The sequence below is a fragment of the Vicugna pacos genome, chromosome 19 (assembly GCF_048564905.1).
Source record: "Vicugna pacos chromosome 19, VicPac4, whole genome shotgun sequence".
NCBI classification, from domain to species: domain Eukaryota; kingdom Metazoa; phylum Chordata; class Mammalia; order Artiodactyla; family Camelidae; genus Vicugna; species Vicugna pacos.
The window spans coordinates 28,548,879-28,573,869 of record NC_133005.1 but is presented as its reverse complement, the minus strand read 5'-3'; the positions used below and the strand labels follow the sequence as shown (position 1 = coordinate 28,573,869).

General features: G+C 50.6%; 1 protein-coding gene across 6 annotated transcripts in view; it reads left to right on the top strand.

The window, feature by feature from the left end:
• Positions 1–217: 217 nt before the first annotated feature.
• Positions 218–24,991, top strand: part of KIAA1755 (KIAA1755 ortholog) — a 43,608-nt gene continuing 18,834 nt past the window's right edge. For 3 of the 6 annotated variants that reach the window (XR_012061721.1, XM_072944204.1, XM_072944203.1), the window contains exons 1-11: positions 611–951; positions 8,929–9,126; positions 12,827–14,177; positions 14,668–14,865; positions 17,326–17,449; positions 19,973–20,066; positions 21,001–21,087; positions 21,448–21,564; positions 22,948–23,010; positions 23,235–23,333; positions 24,250–24,398. Coding sequence is in view for 5 of the 6 variants with exons in the window: in XM_072944204.1 (XP_072800305.1) it covers positions 949–951; positions 8,929–9,126; positions 12,827–14,177; positions 14,668–14,865; positions 17,326–17,449; positions 19,973–20,066; positions 21,001–21,087; positions 21,448–21,564; positions 22,948–23,010; positions 23,235–23,333; positions 24,250–24,398 (2,483 nt within the window). In the remaining variant the exon portion in view is untranslated. Of the gene's footprint in view, positions 237–610; positions 952–5,301; positions 5,419–8,928; positions 9,127–12,826; positions 14,178–14,667; positions 14,866–17,325; positions 17,450–19,972; positions 20,067–21,000; positions 21,088–21,447; positions 21,565–22,947; positions 23,011–23,234; positions 23,334–24,249; positions 24,399–24,991 lie in introns of those variants that run through there. The other 3 variants (XM_072944202.1, XM_072944205.1, XM_015237823.3) reach the window with 3 other exon arrangements.

The window sequence follows — 24,991 nt, the reverse complement described above, 5'->3', positions numbered from 1 at the left end:
GAGGCCTAGGAGAGAACAATGGCTTGGCCACAGTCACACAGCCAGTCACTATCTGAAAGAAACAAGACCAGAACTTGCAAACAGCCAACATCATCTCAGGTGGTCATAGTGGAGTGTGGGGTGGGCTTCACAGAGGAAGGGGGTTGGGACATATGCTTACTCCTCGCCACCAAATCTAAGAGGCAGGTACTGTCATCACCACCACCATCATCACCACCATCATCCCGCTCTTACAGGTGAGGAAACTGAGACATGAGTTCGTGACTTGTCAGAATCCTTCAGCTGGCAAGTGGACGAGGAAGAGGCGCCACCCCAGCTCTGGCTGCGAAGTCAGCTTGGGCTCCACGCAGCGCCTGGACGGTGGCGCGGGAGCCTCTCTCTGCCAGCCTGCACGATGGGGGCTGCTGGGACCGGCAAGCTGCGAGGCGGAGGCTGGAGCGCGGGGGAAGAGGGAGGAGCGGGGCCGGCTCAGCTCCCCTTGGCAGCCGGCGCGGCCCTGGGCCGGGAGGGGGGCGCCTGGTTCTCATCACGCGCTGCGGCGGGCGGGGCGGGGCGGGGGCGCGGCGCCGGCTCAGAGGGGCCGCCGCCGGCCGCCGCCGGGTCCCACGCGGGGAGCAGCCCCCGCCGCGCCCGCCCCGCCCCTGCCGCCGCCTTCGGTGGTGGCCTGGCCAGCCCGCCCGCGGCTCTCCCCTTCTCTCCCTGTCTCCAGTCTCGGTCTCCACAAGTCTATCCCACACCCCTTCTCTCCGCCTATCTCTCTCTCCGTCTCCCTCGCTCCCCTCGGAGATGAGGCCGGGGTCGGCACCCCAGGCCAGCCCGCTCAGCCCTCTCCAGGGATAGGCCGGGGCGGGGAGCTGCACTGGACAGACTGCACTGGACAGCTGCACCGACCGACTAAGCCGGAGCCCAGCCGGGGAGAGGAACACGCGCCAGCCGTGCCCCGTCACCATGGTAACGCCTGCCAAGGCTTGGACCACCTTGCTTTTTCCCCTTCTGGTGGGACACAGCCCCCAAGGGGGTGTCCAGGGCAGACCCCTACCTTTTACGCTGAGACAACCCTAAGTTCCTGGCCAGGGCTCTGTGCCTAACTGCCCCCACCAGCCAGGGTCGGGTGGAGGGTGCAGGATCCCATCTCCTCTCTCCTTTCCCGGCCTCCATCTGTCCACGTGTGAAGTGGATGGAGTAAGATCGGATGTCTGATAGACTTTGATCCTGCCCCATCCCATCACACAGGTCAGAGCTGGAATCCTAGCTGTGGGCTGTGGACAAACTTGGGGTGGTGTTGCATTTCAGACTTGGGCCGAGAGTCAGATATGCCCACTGTTGCCACAGGGGCTTGGTGAGGATGGGGATAAAATCTCTTCAACCCAGTCTGGCAGCACAGTCAAGGAAGGTTAAGGGTGCAGAATGGAGGGGAGGGAGTTGCTCACCAAAACTTGTGGTAGTTCTGCTACTTTAAACTCAGGGCAGCAAAGTCAAATCTGCACATTGTCCCGGCGTGAGATGCTCCATGGGAATTGGGTGGGGAGGTAGACCTAGGGGAGTGGGGAGTGGGAGGGCAATATCCCCACCCCGTGGTTTCCTGGGCTGGCACCTCGAGAAGGTTGAGGTGTTGTGTGTGTGTGTGTGTGTGTGTGTGCCACGATCTGGAAACAGAGAATGAAAGGAAAGTCTGTTTTCAGGGAATCCCAGCCCAGCTCCAGACAGGAGCCCCGGGTGGGTTCATAGGAGCGGTGGGGATTTGGAAAAGGGCTGTGAGGACAGGCCATGGCTTTAACCCCTTGACTGTGATCCACACGTTGAATTTGTGTGGTTTTCACTATGTGAATATGCACATATAGAATTCTACATAGACATGTTCACACACACACACACACAGAGCATCAAAACATGCTCCTACTAACTCACATGGCTGCACACATGTACCCTCTTACACACACAAGCCTTGTCCACCTGATCTCCCAGACCACTAACATGTGAGCATACACCTGCTTACACACCACAGACATATTGCAAAACAGGCTTCTAAATCCATACCCCACAGGGCAGATGTACACACACGTTGCTCTTGGAGCTGTTTGACAATAATCATAAGCTAATGGTTATTCACCTCTCTCCGCAGGCAAGGCCCTGAACTAAGCTATTCACATGCAGGAGATTTTGTAACTCACGTCAATTCTAATAATAAACCTGCTGGTGTCTCCACCCCACAGATGGAGACCCAGAGCTCTGGGGGCTTAAGTGGCTGCCCAAGGTCACTCTGCCAGGAGGTGGCAGTTCGGACAGCCTGAATTCTGAACCTGAACTCAGAGCCCACCTGCCCCAAGCGATGTTTGCCAATCTTCGCCCAGTTTCAGACCTATCCCAGTTACTAGTTTCAGAATCCAGGAATTCCTCACAGAGGCTTAGACCCTCAGATCAAGGGCCAGGTGCTTGGTGGCTCCTCTCAAAGAGTGAACAATTCTTTCCTGAATGGGAGTGATGGACAGATTTTCCTCCCACCTTTGTCTTTAGCTATTAAAGGTTGTCATCTGCCTGCCTCTCTGGCCTCACCTCGGTACTTAGTACTCAGGCGCTGCAAACTGGTCTGTACTGGCCCCTGCCCAGCCCTGGAGCGGGCAGAGCAGACTGGCCCCAGGTACCAAAGTCACTCTGACTTTCATTCAGAACCTCTCATGTTTCATGCTGCCTGCTGCCACAGGGCCTCTGCACATGCTGTGCTTCCTGGGTGGAACACCTTCCCCTGCTGAATTCCTATTCGGGCTGTAATTTTGTGGGCTGATTTGATTAGTGGCTATTTAGTGTTCTGGGGCAGCCCAGTGTCAGAGCATCTTATGACAGGGCCTTAGAGTTTACCCAGTCCCTCGTTTCTGGAATTTCATTATCATCATAACAATTTTTGAATATCACCTTACTGGATAAGGTATTACAAAGAAACGATAAAATTTGCTACTTATTATTTGCTTAATATTTTTCTTTAAATCAACTTACTTTATAAACTGAAGAATATGTTTAAATAGGAAATTTCACATCATGACAGTGATAATCAGTATTCATTGTCATAAACAGAAAGTAACTGTAAAAATATATACCATGTAGGCAAATCTACATCAGAAAATCCTGGCTGAATCTAAGTGGAAGTGGATGATTCTAAGCCCAAGAACTATTTTCTTTTTCTTAAAAGGAGTAATAGCTAAATGTTGGAGAAGGGTTCGAGGAAAACTGGCACTGGACTATCCCTTTGGTGTCATCAAGAGGACTGGGAGAGAATTGGGGTACCTTTCTTACTGTGATTTCACATCAAGTCCGCTTCCTCCCCCAAATCGTCCTGTGATCCCATCCCACGTTTTGAGAAAAACTGATTGAGTCCAATTCAATTCATTCAACGTTGCCGAAGTACCTATCTCATGGTGGTCCCCCAAAGTACCTACTGTGTGCCAGGCCCTGTGTAAGGACCGGGGCATGGAGATAAGTAAGCTCTGGTCCCTGCCCTGGGGGCTGGCAGTCCGTGGGAAAGGCAGACCACTCACTGAGGGCTCTCCCCTGGACCCCTTTGCCTGGAAGCACATGCATCATGAAAAGAGAAGAGATGTAGGTCAGGCAGGGCTCTGAAGGGTGGGAAGGAGCTCATCCCATCTGGGGAGGGGTGCAGAGAAGTTCTGGTAGTGCTTCCCAAAGTGGGGAACCAACCGTGGGTCCTAGGAGGGGAGACTTTCAATGGCATTTTTTTTTACAATATTTTTTTTTACAGCTTTTCATTTTATTGAGTGTTAGGAAGTGATTTAAACAGCACAAATGCATGATAATGAATACAAATAAATTTAAGTTGAAAATGAATTGACAAAAAGATGAATATGAAATAAATAATTAACAGTAAGGAAACAATAGGTGAGGTGAACAGCAAGAAAAACTCATAAATGCAGTGCATGGGACATTGAGAAGCCCGGAGCTGGAGTGGAAAGTGTATTAGACACAGGAAGGGTGTGCTAAGTGTAGACTAGGCTGCTAATGCCAGACTGAGTTGCTCGGGCAGTGGGGAGCCACTCAAGATCGTTGAGTGGTGGAGGGTCCAAGTTGGATCTGTGTGTTAGAAAGGCCATTGTAGTGGCCAGAGGGGAGCCTGGCCTGGTGACAGGGAGCCTGAGGAAGGGGCAGAAGAGCTGGTAGTTGTGTGTGCAGGTTCGTACCCCAGCTCTACCATTCACTGGTGGGAGAACCTTGGGCTCAGTTTCTTAACCTGTAAAATGGGAATAAATATACCCAGCCCATAGAATTGTTAGGAAGGAACAAACCCAAGTCTAAGGCCCAAAGAGGTGAACTAACTTCCTCAAGCTCATACAGATGACATATAACAAAGCTGGACTTGAACGTGGGTCTTCTAATGCCTACTCGCTTCTCAGTTCACTGCATCTGGGTTGTTTTTCCAGTTTCTGAAAGTTTTTTTTTTTTTAAACAAGGAGCCAATTCTCACTCATACCTCCACCCACACAAAACTAATAAGGATTTAAAGAGGGAGATGCTTTAGTTGGATGTGAGCAACAACTTCCTGGCAGCCAGAGCAACAAAACGCTGGGTTTGGACTCTCCAGCCTGGAGAAGTTCAAGAGGAGAGTCTGGGTAGTTGAGCCTGGTGGTCACAATCTAACACCCACTGGGCTGCATTTGGCTCACAGATGTGTTTGCTTTGACCCACCTTTAACATATTGGGAGGTTCAACTAAAATATCAATAGACCTGGCAATGCTGGCCAAAGGCAACACTTGACAGGAGCTGATGAGATGGGGTGTGCACCCCAGGCCCCACTGCTCCCTGTTGCTTCCCTGACGTTGAGACTGACTATCAGGGGCCACTCACCGAAGGGCTCGGGAGCTACTTCCTCACACTTGGACCAGTTCTGTCTTCCATGTCGACTTTCAGGCCCCTGTAGCACTTGCCTTTGTGGCTGCCAGTTTAGACCCTCCCTGGGCCTGAGTAAGGAGATGGATGAGACAGATCTTTGTAAACTTTCTCACCAACTGAGGCTTAACTGATTTCATTTGGGAACCACATACCAGGTTCAAACCTTCCTGAACCTGATTGTGCCTTGAATTCTAGAAAGACCCCACTGGACGGGCCCTTAGAGACAGATAAGCCCAATGCCCCTATTTTACAGATGAGGAAACTGAGGCCAATATGATGCAATGCATCAAGGGTGAAATCTCCCCTTACCCGGGCATTCCTGCCATGGAGGAGCGCAGGGGTTGAAGGCAGTAGCCCTAGGACCCTGCCTGCCTCAACTTTCCTTAATCCTCTCTCTTCCCAAGCTAGGAGGTGTGATACTTGGTGATGCTAACATTTTTGCCTGTTGGAGTAAATGGATAAATCTGAACCTTTAAGAAGAACTCAGCCCACATCTCAGAAGGCCCAACTAACAACATCTGGTGAGACCATTTAAAAGGGAACCAGACTTAAAAAAAACATGCACAATCACACTTTTATTCCACCCTCCCCCCCCCACCCGCCCCCAATTATAAAAGCTCTGTAGGCTGGTTACAGAGTTTGGAAAATCCAGCAACTATGAAGATAATTAAAACTGTGACTTACAAGGCCCCTGCCCCTCGCAGCCCTCAGGGGTAACTGCAGTTAACACTTTATTTCATGGCCTCTTGGCTTACATTTTTACACGATGGAGATCATACCGTACAGGAATTTTTCTTTAAAAAAAAAATTCCAGTGGTCAGAAGAGTAGTTACCACTGGGGTGGGGAGTGGTCTGGGAGGGGGCCTCTTTCTGGGGTGGTGGAAATCTTGTATTTCAGTCTGGGTGGTGCTTACAGGCGGGATGTACAGAGGTAAAAATGCATCAATCTATGCACTTTATATTTGTTTTGATTCATAAAGATAAGACTTAAAATTGTAATATGAATAATGCCTCATTGCAAAGACATTGAAACAGAAGTTGACAAACCCCCGTCCTCCCCGCCCCGCCCTTATCCAGACAGGATTGCTGGGAACAGACACTTTTCTATGTCCTTTGGCACCATACATGTTTCCTTGGATCGGTCCAGAAGGTCTGTGAGCATCGTTTAGGCCCCAGCCCTGTGGGCCAGTCGTGTGAGCTGGTCTTGTCAGCCCCCTTGGTGGCCTCCTTCTCTGGATTGCAGGGGAGGGGGCTGGAGGGCTGTAGACTGGCTCTGGCCTGTGACACCCTCTTCCTTTTCAACTTCACGATGTCTCCTGCCTCAGCTCCCGCCCAGGAACAGTTAAAGGCCCAGACAGGCTGCGCTCACTGGGGAAGAATGGAAACACGTTGATTAAGTTTCACGGAAATCATTTTAAGGGGCCCACGTCTGGCCGACGGTGTTTGGGTTCCTGTGGTCCCAGGCTGGGCTGCCCGGTTGATTTGGAGTGGAGAGTGGCCAGCTCTCCTCCCTGCAGCCGTCACCCTGTGCTTCCCCCCATACTTGGACAGCTTTTGAGCCCCTGGGGTTCAGGCCCACCGCAGGTAATGCTCTGGCCAAGAGCTCCGAGACCCATTAACTCGGAACATTCTTCCTTTTTCCTGGCTGCCCCTTATATGGTTACAGTGTGCAGCCGGCCGAGCCAGTTTGCAAAAGCCAAGGCGTCCCAGTATGTGAGCCTTGGTCTGTGAGAGGTAAACAGCATCATTAGGCCTCACTCGAAACAGTGCAGGACAGGCAGCGGGGAAGGTGGTCCCCAAGGCTGGTGACTGCTGGTGGCCCCAAGGCAGATGAGGCACCCGTCTTATTTATGCTCATCTTACTTTAACTCCCTCAGCGTTAAATGGACCCAGAGCTTGCAACCAGTCTGGGGCAACCAGAGTGGCTTTCATCAGGCTTTTGAAGAGTTGAAAATCATTCCGCAGGGATTCTATTACCATCTCTGGTTGGGAACCTGAGGTCTTGTCCCACTTGCCAATTTTTCAGATGGAAAAAGTGTGATTCAGGCAGAGCCACTTTATTCATCCTTTTACATTTCCTGAGCACCTATTTCGTGCCAGGCACTGAGACCCCGGAGGAGAAGGAGCCAGTGCCTGCTGTGTTAGTTTCCATTGCTGCTGGAAGAAATGATCCCCAATTTAGTAGCTGACAGCAACATCAATTTGTCATCTTGCAGCTCTGTAGATCAGAAGTCCAACATGGGTCTCTCTGGGCTCACATCAAGGCCTTGGCAGGCTGCGTTCTTTTCTGGAGACTCTCAGGGAGAATCTGTTTGCCTTTTCCAGCTTCTAGGAGCCGCCCAGATTCCTTGGCTCTGCCTCCGTTTTCAAAGCCTGCAGCATCGCCGCTCTCTGATGATTCTTCCACGGTCATATTTCCTTCCAACTCTCATCTCTTCTGCATTCTCTTCCCCTTTTGAGGACTCTTGTGACTGGATTGGGCCCACCTGAATAATCCAGAATAATCTCCCTGTTTAAGGCCAGCTGATTAGCAACTTTCATTCCATCTGCAACCTTAATTCCTCTTTGCCTTGTAACGGGACAGAGTCCTGGGTGCCATAGATTAGGAGGTGGGTGTTTGGTGGTGGTGGTGGGGTGCATTATTCTGCTTACCACCCCTGTCCTCAGGGAGCCCGGGATCCATGGAGGGGGATAAAATCAGTGTGGGAACCACCGGGGAGGCTTAGAAAAGGGGACATCTGACCCAGGTCGGACGGGAGTGGGAGATCAGAGAAAGTCTCCTGGAAGAGAGGAAGGTTGATCTGAATCTTGCAAAAAGAGAAGGAGTCAGCAGGTGACAAGGGAGTGGAAGGGGAAGGTATTCCCAGGGGAAGGAACAGCCTGTACAGAGTCCCGGAGGTGAGGGAGAGACTGTATGACTGCATGGGTCACTGTGGGGGAAACCTGGGGAGAGCAGTGAGGCTAGAGGCAAGGCTGGATGCTTTCTGAAGGTGGTGACACATCCTTGAGCAGGTTTTGAGCAGGAGGCTGACCAGGCCAGATTTGCATTTGAGAAGGGTCACTCTGGGGCCTTGGTAGAGAGACATGGCTGGAAGTGAGGAAGACTAGATTGGAAAACAGTGAGGAAGGGATTCAATGGAAGAGGTGATGGGAGCCTGGATCAGGGCGGGGCAAGGGAACAGAGCAGAGGGAATAGGTTGGTGAGCTTTTGTAGGTGAGAAGACTGTAGAACATGGCTGAGGGTTGTTTGTGGGCAGGGGAGGCAGGAGGAGGTGGCAGGATGATAAGCAGATTTTTGACCTAGGAGTTTGGGTGGTAGGGCCATCACTAAGGTAGGGATGCAGCAGGGAGGAGTAGACTTAGAGAGGTATTGCATTGGGTTTATGTGTTGGTGTTCTGTGCCTGATAAACATCTAGGGGGAGCATCCTGGAGAGATGAATATGGAGCTCATATATCAATTATATCAACTTGTATCAGTTAGTTATTGCTGTGTAACAAACCAACCCAACTGTGTGGTATAGAAGAGCAATCACTTATTATCACTCATACATCTGCATGTGGTTTGGGGCTTGTCTGATCTAGGTTGGGCTTTACTGGCAGCTTAGCTTCAAACTGCAGGTCTGCAGGTCAGCCAGGTGGTGGGATTTGGGGATGCTGACCTCCCTTTTCCCCTCTGGTCCTGACCTGGGTGCCTTCCCCAATTCTTCTACTCCACCTTGGACCAGCAGATGATATGTGAGCCAAGATCTGCAGGAGATGAGGGAATGAGGAAGTCTTAAGGAGGAATGTTGTATGCAGAGGGGACAGCTAGTGCAAAAGCCCTAAGGTGGGATTGTGCCTGATATGTTTGAAGAACAGGAAAGCAGGCCATTACGGCTGGAGGGAGTGTGTGAGCCGGAGGGGGTTGGAGAGGAAGTCAAGAAGTTAACAGAGTCCTCAGTCAAATGGGGCCAGGAAGGTCATGGGGAATGACCCTATCCTTATTATTATTGTTGCTATCACTTTTTATCCTCTCCTCCTGTCCCCACAGGACCCCCCATCCCTGGACACAGCCATCCAGCACGCCCTGGCAGGCCTCTATCCCCCTTTTGAGGCCACAGCACCCACCATCTTGGGTCAAGTGTTCCGTCTCCTGGATTCTGACTTCCGGGGCGATGGGCTGAGCTTCCTCCTGGATTTCCTGATCCCTGCCAAGCGCCTGTGTGAACAAGTGCGTGAAGCAGCCTGTGTAAGTCTGAAGGGACATGGGGCCAGGGGACAAGCTCTCCCAGAAGGCCAGGGGCTGGAGGTGAGCAGAGAAGGAAGTGGGCTGGTGTGTGTCTTGTCTCAGAGCAAGAACTGAGGACGTGAGTTCTTAGGTATAACTGCTTCCCCAAAAAGAGACTTCCAGCACCACAAATGGACAGGAAGGTCACTTGGCCCTTTACCCTCTGACATCGAGGAGTCAATCATGTTTGCACTTTGTCTAGCAGGGAGGGAGGCTTGGATAAAGCACCCTTGTGGGTTCCCCAGCCCCTGCGAGCTGGCACTGTGGGCATCGCCAGCCTGCCTTGGCTGAAGTGGAGCAGCTTCGATGGAAACAGCAGAGAATGTCCCAGACCTTCTCTGGAGCCCCTGTAGCATCAGGAATCTTGCTTTCTTCCCTGGAGACTCCTTCAAACCCAGAGCTCAGGGAGACCTCTCCTGAGGCAAAGTGGAAAGAAAAGTGTTTCAGGCAGGACTCATTGGCTGCAAATGATAAACCCTTAGTCAGACCAGGACAAGGTGATCCGGACCCAGACCCAAGCTGATCTACTGATCAAAACCCCTTGAGGACTTTCTGTCTCTTGTCTCCACTTCTAGAACTTGCCAGCATCATTCTTATAGGCTGAGTGTTCCCACAAGGCTGGAGCCCAGGGCAGCACTGGCATTAAATCCTACCCTGGAGAGGAAAACGAACACTTTCCCATTAGTTGCAGATTGAAAATTATAAGGAAGGATCCTGATTGGCTGGGCTTGGGTCCTGTGCCCACCCCTGGACCAATCACTGCAGTGAGAGAAAGGTAATAGGACTGGCCAGGCTTGAGTCATATGCCTACCTCTATAGTCAGAGGGTGGAGATTGTTTTAAGGAAAAGGGCAGGGAGAGGCCTTTGGAGACCAAAGCCTCAGATGCCCACTGCTGGAGCTTTCCCACACCCTTCACAGAGTTGCTGACTGTGCCCTGCTCTGCTGTTGTTCAGTGCTCACCCACTGCTGCCCCTGCCTGAAAAATCACTAGGAGCATCTTAGGCTCCACCAGCTTTTCCTGAGTTGCTCGTGCTTGTCAAGGACCTGGCCCAACAGGAGCACAGAGTAAAAGGAGGGGACCATGCACATCATTTCAGTGATAGAAAGAAATTGAATGTAACAGCTAAAAGTTCAGGCTTGGGAGCCAGAATTAGAGATAATTGGAACCAGAAGGAAACAGATCATTCATTTAATGTGCTTAGCACAGTGCCTGGCACATTGAAATAGCTCCTTACCCATTCACTGTTCTTGTAGGAGAAGGGTGAGTCTCATTAAAACACTGCCGCCAATTTCCACGTATCCACGTTAACATTATTTAACCCATATCCCTTCCCCATCCTTATTTCTTTTCCCTGACAAGCTATGCAACCACCTGCTTCCTCTATTTGGCCATTAAAACTGCATTTGCACTGTTCCTTTCCACATTTCTTCCAGAGACAAGGGTCACAACATTTTGATTTCTCTATTTTTAATTACAGGCAACTTTAGTTGTAACTATAGGTGAATTCACATCACTTCAGAGCAAGGGGTAGTAGCATGGGATTAATACATGCCCTCAGAGGTCAGGTGCCCCAGGGTCAAATCCAGTCTCCATCACTGTGAACTTGTGGGATCCATGTCACCTCTCTGAGCTTCAGTTTCCTTATATGAGAAGTGGGAATGTTAGTAACCCAGGACGTACCTCGCCGAGATAATATACACAGCTCAGCACGGAGCCTGGCATGAAGTAATTGCTTAGTAGCTGCTGCCTGTTACTGTCTCTTTTCTCTCTCTGCAGCAAGAATATGCCAGCCTCAAAGTCTGCCTTTGTAACCGCCAGCACCCAGACAGTCAGCCCCCATCAATGAAGTCTAGTGGGGGCTGGGGACAGACACAGCCAACTCCAAACGTGAAGGTCTAGGCACAGTCTTGCTTTTGCTGCTTTTCAGCTGGGTGACTATGAGCCAAAGCTTGCACCTCTCTGAGCCCCAGTTTCCTCATCTGTAAACAGAGAATAATAATCCCCAAGCTGCCCACCCCACTGAGTTACTGTGAGTCAAAAAGGATGATCACAACAGTCATTCCTATGGTGCTTTGCTATTTGCAAAATACCGCTGGGCCGTTTCATCTTCACTGAGAAAGTGAGGGAAAGGATGTTGTAAACACCAGAGGGCTAAGTGAAAAGGAGGGACTCACTCACAGACTCGTGAGGTTTATAGATATGAAGTCCCTTGGAGACAGCCGGATCTGCAGTGTAACTGAAATGAACTGGTTTATCAGCGTGATCAGTACAAGTATGGTCGAACCTCATTATTTCCCCAATTAATAATTCTAGGAAACACCCGCTTAATTAGCAGGAATTTCAGTGTCACTCTGTGGAGGTCTCCCACATACACCGCATCCACATCCAAATTTTATAAGATTATCCAGGACTTATTCCATTTACAGGAATCGAACTAGACTCTTTCAAAAGTCAGGTAGAGATAGACCTGTTGACAGTCCGCTGGAGCTGTTGTTTCTGTTGTTGCCACATGGTGTCACTGTTGAAGACTGGGCCTCCACAGCCCTTGAAGCACCACTGCGTGGAAGGAGGCTGGCCGGGGATGACTGACTGTGTCTACCTATACAGAGAATTGCTGGCATCTTCTGTTTAAAAGGTTGACGTTCAGACCCAGAAGAGTGGAATGGCTTTTTCAGGGTCATCTAGCGTGTTAGTGGCAGGGTCAGATTTCCTAACTTCCCACTTCGTAATGTTTCTACTTCACTCCCTAGTCTCTCTACTTTACAAATTAGAGACTGGCATGAAGGCAGTAAATAACCTTTTTTTTAAAATGGAAAATCTGAGAATTTTTCAAAATATTGCCAAAGGGAAAGAAAATTAAATATTTATTGAACTTCTATTTATTATAGGTTATGCACTGTGTTGGTTTTAAAAAAATAGATGTATTAATTTTTTTAAAAATTTGGGGGGGGGAGGTAATTTTGTTTTATTTATTTATTTAAGTCTTTTTTTTTTTTTTTTAATGACAGTACTGGAGATTGGACCCAGGACCTCGTGCATGCTAGGCATGCACTCTACCCCTGAGCTTTACCCTCCCCCACTTGAAAAATATATGTATTTATAATCTCAATCCTCATCCCAGACCAATAATACCAATATGTATCATTATTCTTGTTTGCAAATAGGGAAGCTGAAGCTCAAAGGTGTTACGTTGTTTGCACAAATGAACTGTTATTCAGACCTTAGGAACCTTGTCTTCCTGGCCCAACAGCGGCAGGCTCAGCTTGAGCTGGGTTAACAGAAGCTCTGATGGATGGAGAGAAGGGAGGCAGCAGGACCATCTTCATGGGAAAGGCGCATGCTTACTGGTGCCTGGTGCTCAGAGCTCTTCTCCCCCAACCCAGTAGGCCAACAAGTATTTACAAGGTCAGGGCCAAGACTAGGGTGAGGCAAGAGGCACCGAAGTCACAACATTTAAGAGGGGTGCTCACTCTTGGACTGTGTGACTTGCAGGATGCTGAGAGGGGGGCGTCCTGGGATGCTGTGTCCTAGACATCTCTCTTGCCTCACCGGGGTCCTCGACCTGTTCAAGTTTCCTTTCAGGAGAGGGAAGGAAGCAAACCCACTGGCGGGGGGCTTTCAGGGCCAGATTCTCTAATGCCATCCCCTTCTCTCCACAGGCTCCCTACTCACACCGCCTCTTCCTGCACGAGGGCTGGCCGCTGTGCCTGCGGGATGAGGTTGTGGTCCACCTGGCACCCCTCAATCCCCTCTTACTGCGCCAGGGGGACTTCTACCTCCAAGTTGAGCCCCAGGAGGAGCAGTCTGTCTGCATCATGATCAAGTGCCTCTCTGTGGACCTCCGCACAGTGGACACGAAGCCTGTTCCCGTGCCATCCTACCCTGTACTTTTCACCCAAGCATGGCTGGAGGCCATCAACAGTGACTTTGAGGGAAGTCCCCTACACAACTGCCTGGTAGCTTCAGGAGACGGGATTGCCCCTGTGCCCTGGACCAAGATAACCAGTCCAGAGTTTGTGGATGACAGACCCCAAGCAGTAAATGTCCTCTCCTCTGCTTGGAGGTCCCTTCAATTAGAAGCACTGGATTTGAGCAGCCCTCAAGAGCTGCACCAGGCCAGGTCCCCTGGCAGCCAGGTGCTGCTCACTCAGAGTTTAGCCAAGGGCAAGGGCAGGACATGTGGGAACAAGTACCCAGGACTCATCAAGGTGGAGCAAACAGGGCCTGGGGAGGTGGCCTTTAGGATGGATGATGTGACCAGTCAGGACTTGGAGGGAGATTACGTGGCTCTCCTGGACTTTTCCCAAGAGAGCAGAGGAGGTTCTCCCAGGAAGGAGATGGAGACATCCAGTGGGTGTCGTTTGGGGGCACTGGTAGAGCTATCTGGAACAAAGGAAACCGCTTTCTCTCAAAGGATTCTGCCTCTCTCAGGGGCCAGTGGAGGGCATTCCTTGGGAAAATGGGCTTGTGAGAAGCCAGCAAGCTCGGAGGAGGAACTCTGTGTTTTGGGCTTGAGGACAAAGGTTAATCATGAAGTCCCCACTCAAGACTCAGAACACCAACCCCAAGAGCCCTACCTCAGCATCCTTGTAAACCCACTGCACTGTGCCTCTGGCCTCAGGGTGGGTGTCTCAGAAAAGCCTGCTGCGTCCAAGACACAGGGACCTCTGGGAAGCCCAGAGAGTATGGTCCAGTTCAGTCTTGGACCAAAACAAGCATCCTCTCCCCGGCTGCGCCCATCTTTTCCTCCTGCTGCTCCAGCCCCTGAAACCAAGATGGAAGAGAGGACCAAAAAGGGAGATGGGAGACTCCCCAAGCCTGTGACCAGCCCCAGTCGAAACACTTCCTCTTTTAGTTCCCCTGCTCCTGGGCTCAAACTCTCACTCTTAAAGGGGCAGAGGCAAGCCAGTGCGCCCCCGGAAAAAGTCTCACTCCAGCATGATGGGCCCTGGAAGGTCTTGTGTTCGCTCTACTCTCCCAAACCCAGCCGAGCCAAGTGCCTGGGGAAAGGTAAGATGCCCACTCACTCAGCTGGACTGGGGAACTGTTCTCTGGATGTTTTCAGGTGACAAGGTGGTACAGGCTGTTGGGGACAGAAACACACCTGAGCTGGCTCAATCTCAGAGGTTTAGAGCACGGGGTGGCATGTCAAGAAGCTTGAAGTTTCATGGGCTTGGAATTGAGCAAGGTGCTGTGACCATGTTGAGACAGCCTGAGTCTACACCCCAGCTTGGCCACATGCTGGCTGGGTGACCTTGATCAAGGACTTAACCTTCCTAAGTCCAGGTCTCCCTCCCTGTGCAGTGTGGATCTTGCCTGCCTCCTAGAGTTGTTTTGAGGTTCAAAGACACAGAAATAAGGAGCTTAGCACAATGCCTGCCACACAGAAGGAGACCAGTATTGTCAGCTAGTCACATTAGTCAAGAGAAAACATTTTCTCTGGGAAAATCCATCTTTTGCTTAACACTCTTTTTTTGTTGTTGTTGTTGCTTTTCCCCAGCTGGAACAACTCAGACCAAAACATCTGGCCCAGACGCTGACTCAGACCCACTGACTGAGCAAAAGGCTGGCTTCCCAGAAGCTTTGGCAGGCCCTCCAGAAAAAGGCCCCACTCTGACGGAGGAGCCCCCAGGGCCTGAGCCCAGGATTGGGACTCTGAGTGTTGAGATCTTCCATTCCAGGATAGCATGCCTGCCAGGTTCTCAAGGGTTGTAGGGGCAGGGGGAGGGGGAGAGGAAGGAGCAGTGGGGGTGGGGGTGGGAGTCCCTGAGCATCCTTAGATGCTGGTGGGTGGAGGGGAGGTAGGGAAAGTCCGGGAGGCCTGTGTTCTGGACCAAGCCTCCCTGGGATTCAGATTCCTCATCTTTTCAATGAAGGAGTTGGCTTATATGAGAGCAATGTCTAGGTATTCATCCATTCAACCTTCCATCCATCCATCCATCCGTTCATCCTACCTTCAGTGAGGGCATCAAGATAGATGTCTTAGGTCAGGCTCCCTAGAAGCAGAGCCTAAGACAGGGATATTTGGGAAAGTGATTTGTTTCACGGAAGGTGGCTCTCAGGGGAAGGGGAGTGAGGAAAATTTCCTCTTCTTTTAAGGACCCCAGTCGTATTAGGTTAGGGCCCACCCTCATGGCCTCATTTTAATTTAATCACCTCTTCAAAGACCCTATCTCCAAATGCAATCACATTTTGAGGTACTGAGGGGTTCGACCTTCAACATAGGAATTTTGAGTAGGGAGAGGACAGCCTATAACCCAAAGTGTAGGAAATGAGGTGAGAAGAGCATACAGATCCTGGGGAGACTTAAGTACCAGGTTGGGAAGTTTGTCCTTTCTGCATGAGGCCTCGAGGAACCATGGAAGGTTATAGATCAGGGGAGTGGCACCACGGGTACAGCAGACAAAATCTCTCTGTGTGGCCCAGGGTCAAGGGCTGAATCCGTCATGACCCCCACATTTGTTGGCAAATTGGGGCTTGGATCTGTGGGATTGGAAAGCTGCTTCCCCACTCCAGGCCTCAGTTTCCTCATCAGTAAAATGGGCCCAGGGACATGAGGTAATATTTCTTGACCTGAGGAACCCAATGGTTCTAAGAGGATTTCAGAAGGGTCTAGACAAACATCTCTAACTTTGTAACTTATGCAATTTTTTTTTATTTTAAAAAAATATTTTAATTATTTCACATTTTAAAAACTTTCTTTCGTGAACAATTTCAAACATACAGAGAAGTAGAGACTACAGTATAATGAACACTCATATATCCAGTCCTCAGATTTAATAAATCTAAACCTTTTGACATGTTTCATCTTTTTTTTCCTGAAGCATTTTAAAGTAAATTACAGATCTTCATATTTTACCTGAAATATTTCAGTGAGCATCCCTTAACTAGAGGACATTTCCCCTAATAACCACAATGTTATTCAATACACCTAACAAAATTAAAAATAATTCCAAATACTATTCAATACCCAGCTCATACTCAAATTTCCCATATTGTTCCCAACAAAATGTTTCCCTTTTGGAATTTATAAATGAATATTAGGAAAAATCAAATGCATGATATCAAGAAGATATAAAGTTTATCTGTCTATATACACACACATAAATAAATATATATATTTGTGTAACATACAGTTATATATATTAATGTATATGTTTTGTATAAAAAATATATATGCAAATGTAGATTTTAAAATTTTTAAAATTATGTGAAATTTCCAAACCTGTGTGAAACAAAGAATGTTCTAGATGGTTGCACCCCTGTATAAGGCAGCACTTGTGAAGGTGGTTAAGTTTGTCTCAGGCTTCATGAGCTACAAAGGGTCTTACGTGCTTACACACTGTGGAGGGTTGTGCCCACAAGGAGTAGGTGGCAGTCCTTGCAGGGTAGCCCTGAGGGAGGTGCCTCTGGAGGGCAGGGCTCCGAGCCCAGGCTGCAGGGCTGGCCCTGTTTCCAGAGGCCTGGGCCTCTTCCCCTCAGCTGTAGCCAGGCTATGGGCCCCTGTGGAGAGAGAGGGGCACACAGCCCTGATTCCTGGAGCAGGAAGTAGTCTGCGGAGAGCTCACGGCTGGAAGTGGGCAAGAATAGTCAGCCGGCGGCCAGAGGCTGCACACTCACCTCGTGGGAGGCCAGAGGCCAGGACAGAGATGATGATCATTGTAACAAGTGCTGTTTATTAGGCCTTTGCCGTGTGTTATGTGCTCCTCGGGAACTGTAAAATTTAATCCTCCAAACAACCTAACAAGCTCAGTATTTTATCTTCCCCATTTAACAGATGGGGAAACTGAGACTCAGAGACACACTCACTTGCCCAAGGAAACACAGCAAGTCAGTGCAAAGCTGGGACTTAAACCCCTGTTTGTGTGACCCCAAAACTCATTCTGTGGGCTTTGCTCCCCAGGTGCCCAGTGCAGAGGGACTCCAGGGGAGGGTGAGGCTGCCTCTGCATGGAGGACAGTCTCTGGAATGACTTTCCTGAGGAAGTGGCTTTTGAGCTGGGTCTTGAAGAATGAATGGGTTCAGAGTCCACAGGGGACAGAAAGGGCATTCCGGGCAGAGGGAGCAGTGTGGGCAAAGGCCTGAGGCCACAGAGCAGGTTCCCATAGTGGGGCTCCACCGAGGTTCTCACTGCTCACTTGTGCCCTCTCTTCTCCAGGCGGTCGGGACAGGGCGGGGCGGCCCCTGCTTCTGGTGTCCACCACCAAGGGCCCCTGGGAGGCGCCATGGTGCACGGCCTCAGAGGTCACCAAGCTGTTCTCCTACCTGTGCACCGTCCCCAGGTAAGGGGCTGGGCCAGTCTAACTGCTCCATTCCCCCTCAACCTCTCAGCCCAGAGTCCAGGACCAGGTACCAGATGGAGAGACACCATATTCTTAGGCCCCGACCTCAGGGCATTCCCAGGCTGGCGGGGGAGATGGACAGCATGCAAGAAAGAGAAGTGGACAAGCATCTCTCAGGAATGTTAGTGTGGTGAAGGAAATAGCGGAACATGTATCTGTGGTTTGCAAACTCAAATGTGCATCAGAATCACATGGAAGGTTCTTAAAAATGTTCTCTGGGCCCCACCCCTCAGAGTTTCTGATTCAGTAGGTCTGGGCTGGGGCCTGAGAATTTACATTTCTAATATGTTTCCTGCAATACTGATGCTGCTGGGCTAGGGACACATTTTGAGAGCCACTGTTGTAGAGTGAGAACAGTGGGGGACTAGTTTCAATTGAGAAATCAGGGAAGGCTTCCCTGAGGAGGTGATAATTGAGCTGGGAACTGAATTCTAAATATTTGTTGAATAAATTAAGGAAAGAGTGAATGAGTGAGAGAGTGAATGAGTGAGAGAGTGAAAGAATGAGTGAATGATGAGTGACCAGGCTGATTTCTAACACCGCTCCTCCCCTCTGGCCCCCATTCAGACTTTATGTTGGACTGGCTGGGTAAGAGGCGCCATCTTCCCTCTGAGTCCCAGCCCCCAGCCAGGGTGGTCTCAGAGGTGATGTCGCTCAGGACTTTGGCTGTAGATGCCAACCTAGAGGTTCTATGCTAGGGGTAGGGGGTGAAGGGAATTATGGAACCCTTCGGAACCTTCTCCATGCACTCCACCCCGAGGGAGCCACCACTGCCACCTGCTGGCCATTGAGATTTTTCTTCCTCTTGTCCAAGGTGGACTGGCTTTTCTGGCCCGAGGGGAAGATGGAACCCACCTTTTTGTGCTAAGTGGCCAGAGTGGTAGACAGAATGCTGGAATCCCACCAACTTGCCGTATGAACTGGGGCTGCTAACCCCCCCTCTCTGAGGCTCACTTGAAAAAGGGGGATGATCAAATGGGCTCTTAGGACCAAGGATAGTCACTAGAGGTGGGGGTGAGGTGCAGTGTGAACTGTACGTGGGGTTCTCGTGGACTGGGCTTGCTTCTCCACCCCTGCTTTGAACCACCATTCTTGGGCAGCTGCCTTGGTCGCAGCTTCGTGTTGGACTATGCTAAGGACCCAGATGCTCCTCCACTGGGCCCTGCCCTCTAGGGGACTCCAGGCTGGTGATGGAGGCAGGTGTGGAAACAAACCTCTCTCCCAGCCTGCGCATAGCCAGAGGCAGATGAAGAGTGGGACACAAAGTCAGAGATCCGGCCTCACCTCCGAGAGCCTCCTCACTGTCCGCCATGTGACCACCCTGTTTCCCCTCCTAGGATAGTGATAGCAGCACACATTTACATCCCTGTTACTCCGTGCAGTCACTGAGGACCTCGCTGTAATGAACCCATCAGTCCTCACCACAGCCCCCTGCAGCCCGCCTATTATTATCCCTATTTACAGACGGGAAATTGACTCCCCGAGAGATGAAACAATGCCCGCAAGTGACTAGACACTGTGGCAGTGTCACAGCTCCACCCCCACACTAGCCACCTCTGGTTTTGTCTGTGAACTGGCTGGTTGTAAGGCTTGAAGGCAGTTGGGGGTTATTTTCCCAACCTGGCTGAATAGCCAGGGCACTTAGAACCACAGACCCCCTGGCTCCACCCCCTACCTGCTGGACAGATTTATTGGGGGACAGAGTCGGGGTGGGTGAGGAATCGGTATTTTAACAAGTCCTGACAATTGGGCCAGTTTGAAAAATCTTAAGGTAATCACTGAAAAGTGCACCGTGAACCAGGGAGTGTGTTTTGGCTACAAGTAAAAAATTCCAATTCAAAATGTCTTATCTGATAAGAAAATGTATCATTCTATGTCTCTGACTTATATTTCTTTGTAAGAACTTTTTAAAGGAGAGAATGGCTTTCCCAGAAGTCCCTGGCAAACTTCCCCTCACATCTTATTGGCCAGAGAATGTCACATGGCCCCTATCTAAACCAATCATTGGCCAGGGGAATTGGGTCACAACTGTTGGCCTCAACCAATCAGAGACCAGCCCTTGAGGGGCAAGGAAGATGGTTATATGGAGGGAGTTGGGTTCTTGAACAAAGTGAGCCTTCTGCCCACACAAAAGGGGTGGATGAAGGTTGGGTGACTTACCTACCGCACCTGGGGTAGTGGCTTATAGTTTGTGATTATTCGGTTGAAAGAGAGGGCTGTGTGAGGTACTGTGGGAGTACCAAAGAGAGAGCAATGTATTATGCCTGGAGAAGAATCGTGGAGGGCCTCCTGGAAATGGTGTATATTGCTGGGGGCAGGGTGAATACTTTGTCTTGCAGGATAAAGAGTTCACCAGTAAACCCAGGCTTCTAGCAGCCAGTTTCCCTCGCCATCCGCTAAGTCCTTCTGCTGGAGAACCCTGGTTTATCCAGCAAGACTGCCAATTCTATTTACTACCCACAGGCCTGAAGATAAAACCAAGGGGCTGGCGGTTGTGATTGATGCCAGGAAACAGCCCCCACATCCTGGTCTGGTCAGTGCCCTGCAGGCCACCCAGGTGAGTGGGAGGTAGACAGCCTCAGCCTAGCGAGTCTTGGGAGCCCCAGATATTCACGGATCCTGGAGGGGCTCAGAGCTGGGACCAGAACCCCAAGCAGGGACTCTTGTTGCAGATAAGAGAAACCCCAGCCAAACATGCTTAAAGACAAAGGGTGTCCATTGGTTCATGTGACTCAGCAGTCCAGGAGTTAAATCCACCACGTGGACCCCAGCCAGCTGCCTAAGTATGGTTTGATTCAGGGGCTCAAATATCGTCACCAAGATCTGGTTCCTCTCTTTCCATTTCTGGCCCGTTCTCATGGGAGAGCGCCATTTGCAGCCTGGTCCCCCTCTTGGTGGAAGTCTGGTTCCAGCAGCTCTAACTTCGTATGGTTTTCCATTTAAGTCCAGCGATTCCTTTCCCTGAGGTCCCAGCAAAAGTTTCTTTGTGTCTCTTTAGCCCCAATTGGCTCAGGTGTCCATCTATCACCCAATCTCCGTGGTCAGAGAAATGTGACACGATGATTGGCTTAGGCTGAGCGCAAGTAAACCTCATGAACTGAGAATGAGGGAGGGAAGGGATTCCTAACTGACCACTGTGGGCAGCAGAATCAGTGGAAGTTTGGCGTATGCTCACATCATAGTCTGACCTCCACCTCCTCTTCCTCCTCCTTCTCCCTTTACAGATGGGGAAACTGAGACCCAGAGGGGGCGGGACTCTAGGAAGTTTGCAACCCAGCTGGGACCTGCTGTTCTCTTGACTTCCAATGACTCCCAATAAGTCATTTATTTGACTCACTCTCCAAATAAGGATCCCAGCCCTCCATATCACATAAGGATCCCAGCCATGGGGAATCTCCACTCGTGTCCCTGTGGCCCATTTGCCTACATCTTAGCAGAGATGCTCAGTGAAGGACTAGGCAGATCAGCCCTAAAACGGTTCTCTCTGACAGGCTCTGGTTCCAGCCTCCATCCGTGCTATGCTATTCCTGGGGGAGAAGGAGGCTGCTCTCCAGCTGGAGGCATTACCTGACATCCAGGTGAGGGGTGGGGGGCAGCATTGGCTGAGGGGAAGAGGAGTTGAGCTTGAGCTGAGCACAACTGTGCTGGGAAAGAGCCCAGCTCAGAGGGAAGGAGTGTCTGCCTCGGGCACAGGCTAGGAGAGTTGCAGTATGAATGCTGTTTATTTGCCATTCTTTACAGGACCTGGTTCTGAATTTTGATTTGTCAGAGTTTCCAGAGAAGATCCTTTGTCCAGAAAGCAACTCTTAAAGCCAGGACTAACCTTACTTGTGGGAGGTGGAGTGATGCTGGGCCACGGGTCTGGGTAGGACTTTTCTTAAACGTCTATCTCTACATTGAGTCCCCTAGTCCTTCTAACTTGCTTCTTTTGTCTGCAGGTAGAGGTGCTGACCTCACTGAAGGCCCTCAGTCACCACGTGGACCCCAGCCAGCTGCCCACGGCCCTGGAAGGCCCCTTCCCCTACTGCCATGGCGAGTGGGTGCAATTCTTCCAGGTGTCTACCATCACAGCCTTTACCCCTCACCTTCACCCCTTCTCTTTCTCCCTTCACTGTCCTGCCTCACAGATCTATTGAGTTTATTGGGTTCAAAATTAGTCATTCAACAAATGCTTACAATAAGGGTACAGAGTGGAGTGATTGAGAACTTAGGCTCTGGGGCCCAGCTGCCTGGGTTCCAATCCCAGCTCTGCTGTGTGACCTTGGGTAAATTATATACCTTCTCTGAGCCCTTTTCCTCAACTACAAAATGAGGGGTAATGATAGTACCTCCTCATGGGGGCTGATGTGAGGATTGAGTGAAGGGGGTTAAAGTACTTAGAAGAGTGTCTGGCACAGCTCAGAGCTATGTTAATCGTAACTGAAAAAAAATTTACAGACATCTGTGCTGTGGATTCATACAACTCACGGAGCTTGGGGGCTGGTGGAGGAAGCAGATGTGCTCCCTCCTGTGAGAGGGAAGAAGTAGGGACATGGCCAGGGCTGGGCTCCTTTCCTGTGTGACCTCAATCCCTCCTCACCACAACCTCTCAAGGGGGCATCTCATGCCCAGTTTAACACCCACGGACCCACAGGATGGGCATGACTTGTGCACCGCACACAGGAGATTACAGGCTTAAACTGCACCAGGACCAGTGCCCATAAATGCCTGCCCGGGGCTTTCTCCGGACCAGGGTGCTCGACCTCAGCGCTATTCACATTTGGGGCCAGATAAACCTGTTTAGTGGGGAGCTGTCTTGTGCACTGTTGCATGATTAGCACCGTGCCTGATGCACCCGTCAAATTATGACAACCACAGATGTCTCTAGACGTTGGCAAATTCCCCTGGGGGGCAAAACCACCCCCTACTGAGAACCACCGGTCTCCAGTCTAATGTGACCATTTGTTTATTTGCTTTTGGCCTGCTGTTCTTCTTGTAAAGATTGTGTGTATTTTTGAGTAGACTGTATGTTCAAACTTCCTGTGGTCCAAAAGGGTATATGTTGAAAAATCTCTTTTCCTCCTTGTCCCTTCTCCAGTTTATCCGGTGTCTTTTGAACTGTATTTTCGCTTTTTAAATGAACTCTTACCTGTAGTCCCAGAATGTGAGACTGATCATGATGATGCCTGCGGTGCTGAGTGCCTGGCATACGTGATCCCATTTAATCCTCATACCAGCCTCTGGGGCAGGAACCACTCTGGCTGAATTTTGCAGAGGAGAAAGCAGAGGCACAGAGAAGTTAGGAAACTTGCCCAAGGCCCCGCAGCTTGTAAACTGGGCTGAAGCGGGACCCAGCGGAGGATGTCTTCCTACCCTGCCCTCTCCCTCCCACAAGGGCAGCCCCGCTGGCCTGGGAGTAGGTCAGGCCTATCTTCTTTCTTTTTCTCTCTCATTCCTAGCATGAGTGCTTCTCAAACTGTGGTCCCAGGACCAGCAGCAGCATCAGCATCGCCTGGGAACTGGTAAGAAATGCACAGTCACAGGCCCTGCCCCAGAGGAACTAAACCAGAGACTCAGGAGGAGGGCTCTGCGGCCTGGGTTTTAACCAGCTTTCCAGGTGATTCTGATGCAGCTAAAGTTTGAGGACCACCATCTAATGTCACCACATGTCCTCCTGATGAGGGAGGGAAGGGACCCTCGTCACTGGCCCAGGCTGACACCCCTCCTCTGGCCTCCTGTCCTGCAGAAGCTGGACCCTTTCCTTGCTGACCTCCGCCAGGCTTCCTCCCTGCTAAAGGCTTCCATCAAGGAGTTTGAGAAGTGCGACCCCCCTGGAGGGGTGCAGGTGAGCCAGAAGCACGAGGCAAGGAAGCCGCACCACACCCTGGCTTCCACGGACCAAGGGCTCGGTGAAGGGGACTTGTTTTCCTTCATTCATTTGACTGATATGTATTAGACAGTCACTAGGTGTCACGCCCTGGAGACCCAGCCTGGGGCAAATCGACTTGTCCCTGTCCTCATGGAGCTCCTGGTGCAGTGGTAGAAGTTGCCATTAAAAAAGCAAACAAATAAATGGACGTTTAGCAGGGGAGGATAATAGCTCAGTGGTAGAAGCCTATGCTCAGTATGCACGAGGTCCTGGGTTCAATCCATAGCACCTCCATTAAAAAATAATTTTAAAAAGGAAGAAAAAAAGAAATAGACGTGTAGTTACAAGTTGTACTGAATGCTACAAAGTAAGATTGAGACTAATGGGGAAGGAGGGAGAACCTGCCTGACGAGGTGGTGTCGAAGTTCAGCCTTGAAGGGTGAGACGGAACCTGCCATGGGAAGGCACTTTGTGCTTGATATGTTCAGCTCTTCTGGACCATGGGGCTGTATCAAGGAGTAGGTAGGTTGGGATTTGATTCTAAATGGGCAAAGAAACCACTGGGAAGTTCTAAGCAACAACAGAATGATCAGCTTGGTACTTAGAAATCCTTCCAGTTGTCATGCAGAGAATAGACTGCAGGGGGAGCCACAGTGCTGTGGGGAGATCCATGAAGAGCCTGGGATGGGTGTCCAGCAAGAGATTGTGGCCTTGGACCAGTGAGGTTGCCATGGAGATAAGAGGAAGCTCAGCTTGAGATGTTTTTAGAGATAGAAAGGATACACTTTCTGTAGGACCTTGAATTTCAAACTAGGGGAGTCAGGTGGGGAGTGCCGGAAGATTGTAGGGAGAGAATGGGAATTGGCCTCAGGCCACCTTCCTACCCTGGCAGGAGGCCTCTAGGTGTCTGAGCAAATCCAAGGAGCTGATGGAGGCCGTGCTGAGGGACCCAGGCCTCCTGGGCCTCCAGCGGGAAGGTGGAGCCACCCTGGCCAGGCTGCGGCAGGAAGGCAGCAGGCTGGACTTCAACCCGGATGTCAGGTATGGACATCAGGCTTTTCCACTCCCACTCCATCCTGTTCCCCCGGCTGGGGCTTGGACTGGGGACACATAGGGTAGGCACCACGGATGCCCAGAGTGTGGTGTTTGCAAGGCCCATATCCTGGGCTGAGGCCTGGTCACAGGCCCTCACCCTGTGTCTTGGCAAATTTCCATTCCCTTCTCTGCCCGTCCTCAGCCCCAGCCATCTTCAGCCTGGGGTGGGCATCAGAGGACCACTCTTGACCATTTCCGGTCACCCTCGTGGACCAAGCACTCTCTCTGACCCAGACACTGGGCTGAGCCCTTTCAAGGACCCACCTCCTTTATTCCTCATAAGACCATGTGAGGCTCACATCTTCCTATTTGACTGATGGACACCTGAGGCTGAGTGAAGAGAAGTAACAGCCAGGCCATCAGAGCACTAACCTCTGCACTGTCCTACCTTCCCTGGCAGGGCCGGGAGGACCTCATGGTGTGTCAGGGTCTCCGAACCACAGAACAAACAATACACATTCCTAGAAAGTACCAATTTTCTTAAATTTAAGGGCGAGGGGAATCAAATCAATAATTAAATCAGCCAGTAATTGTAAATA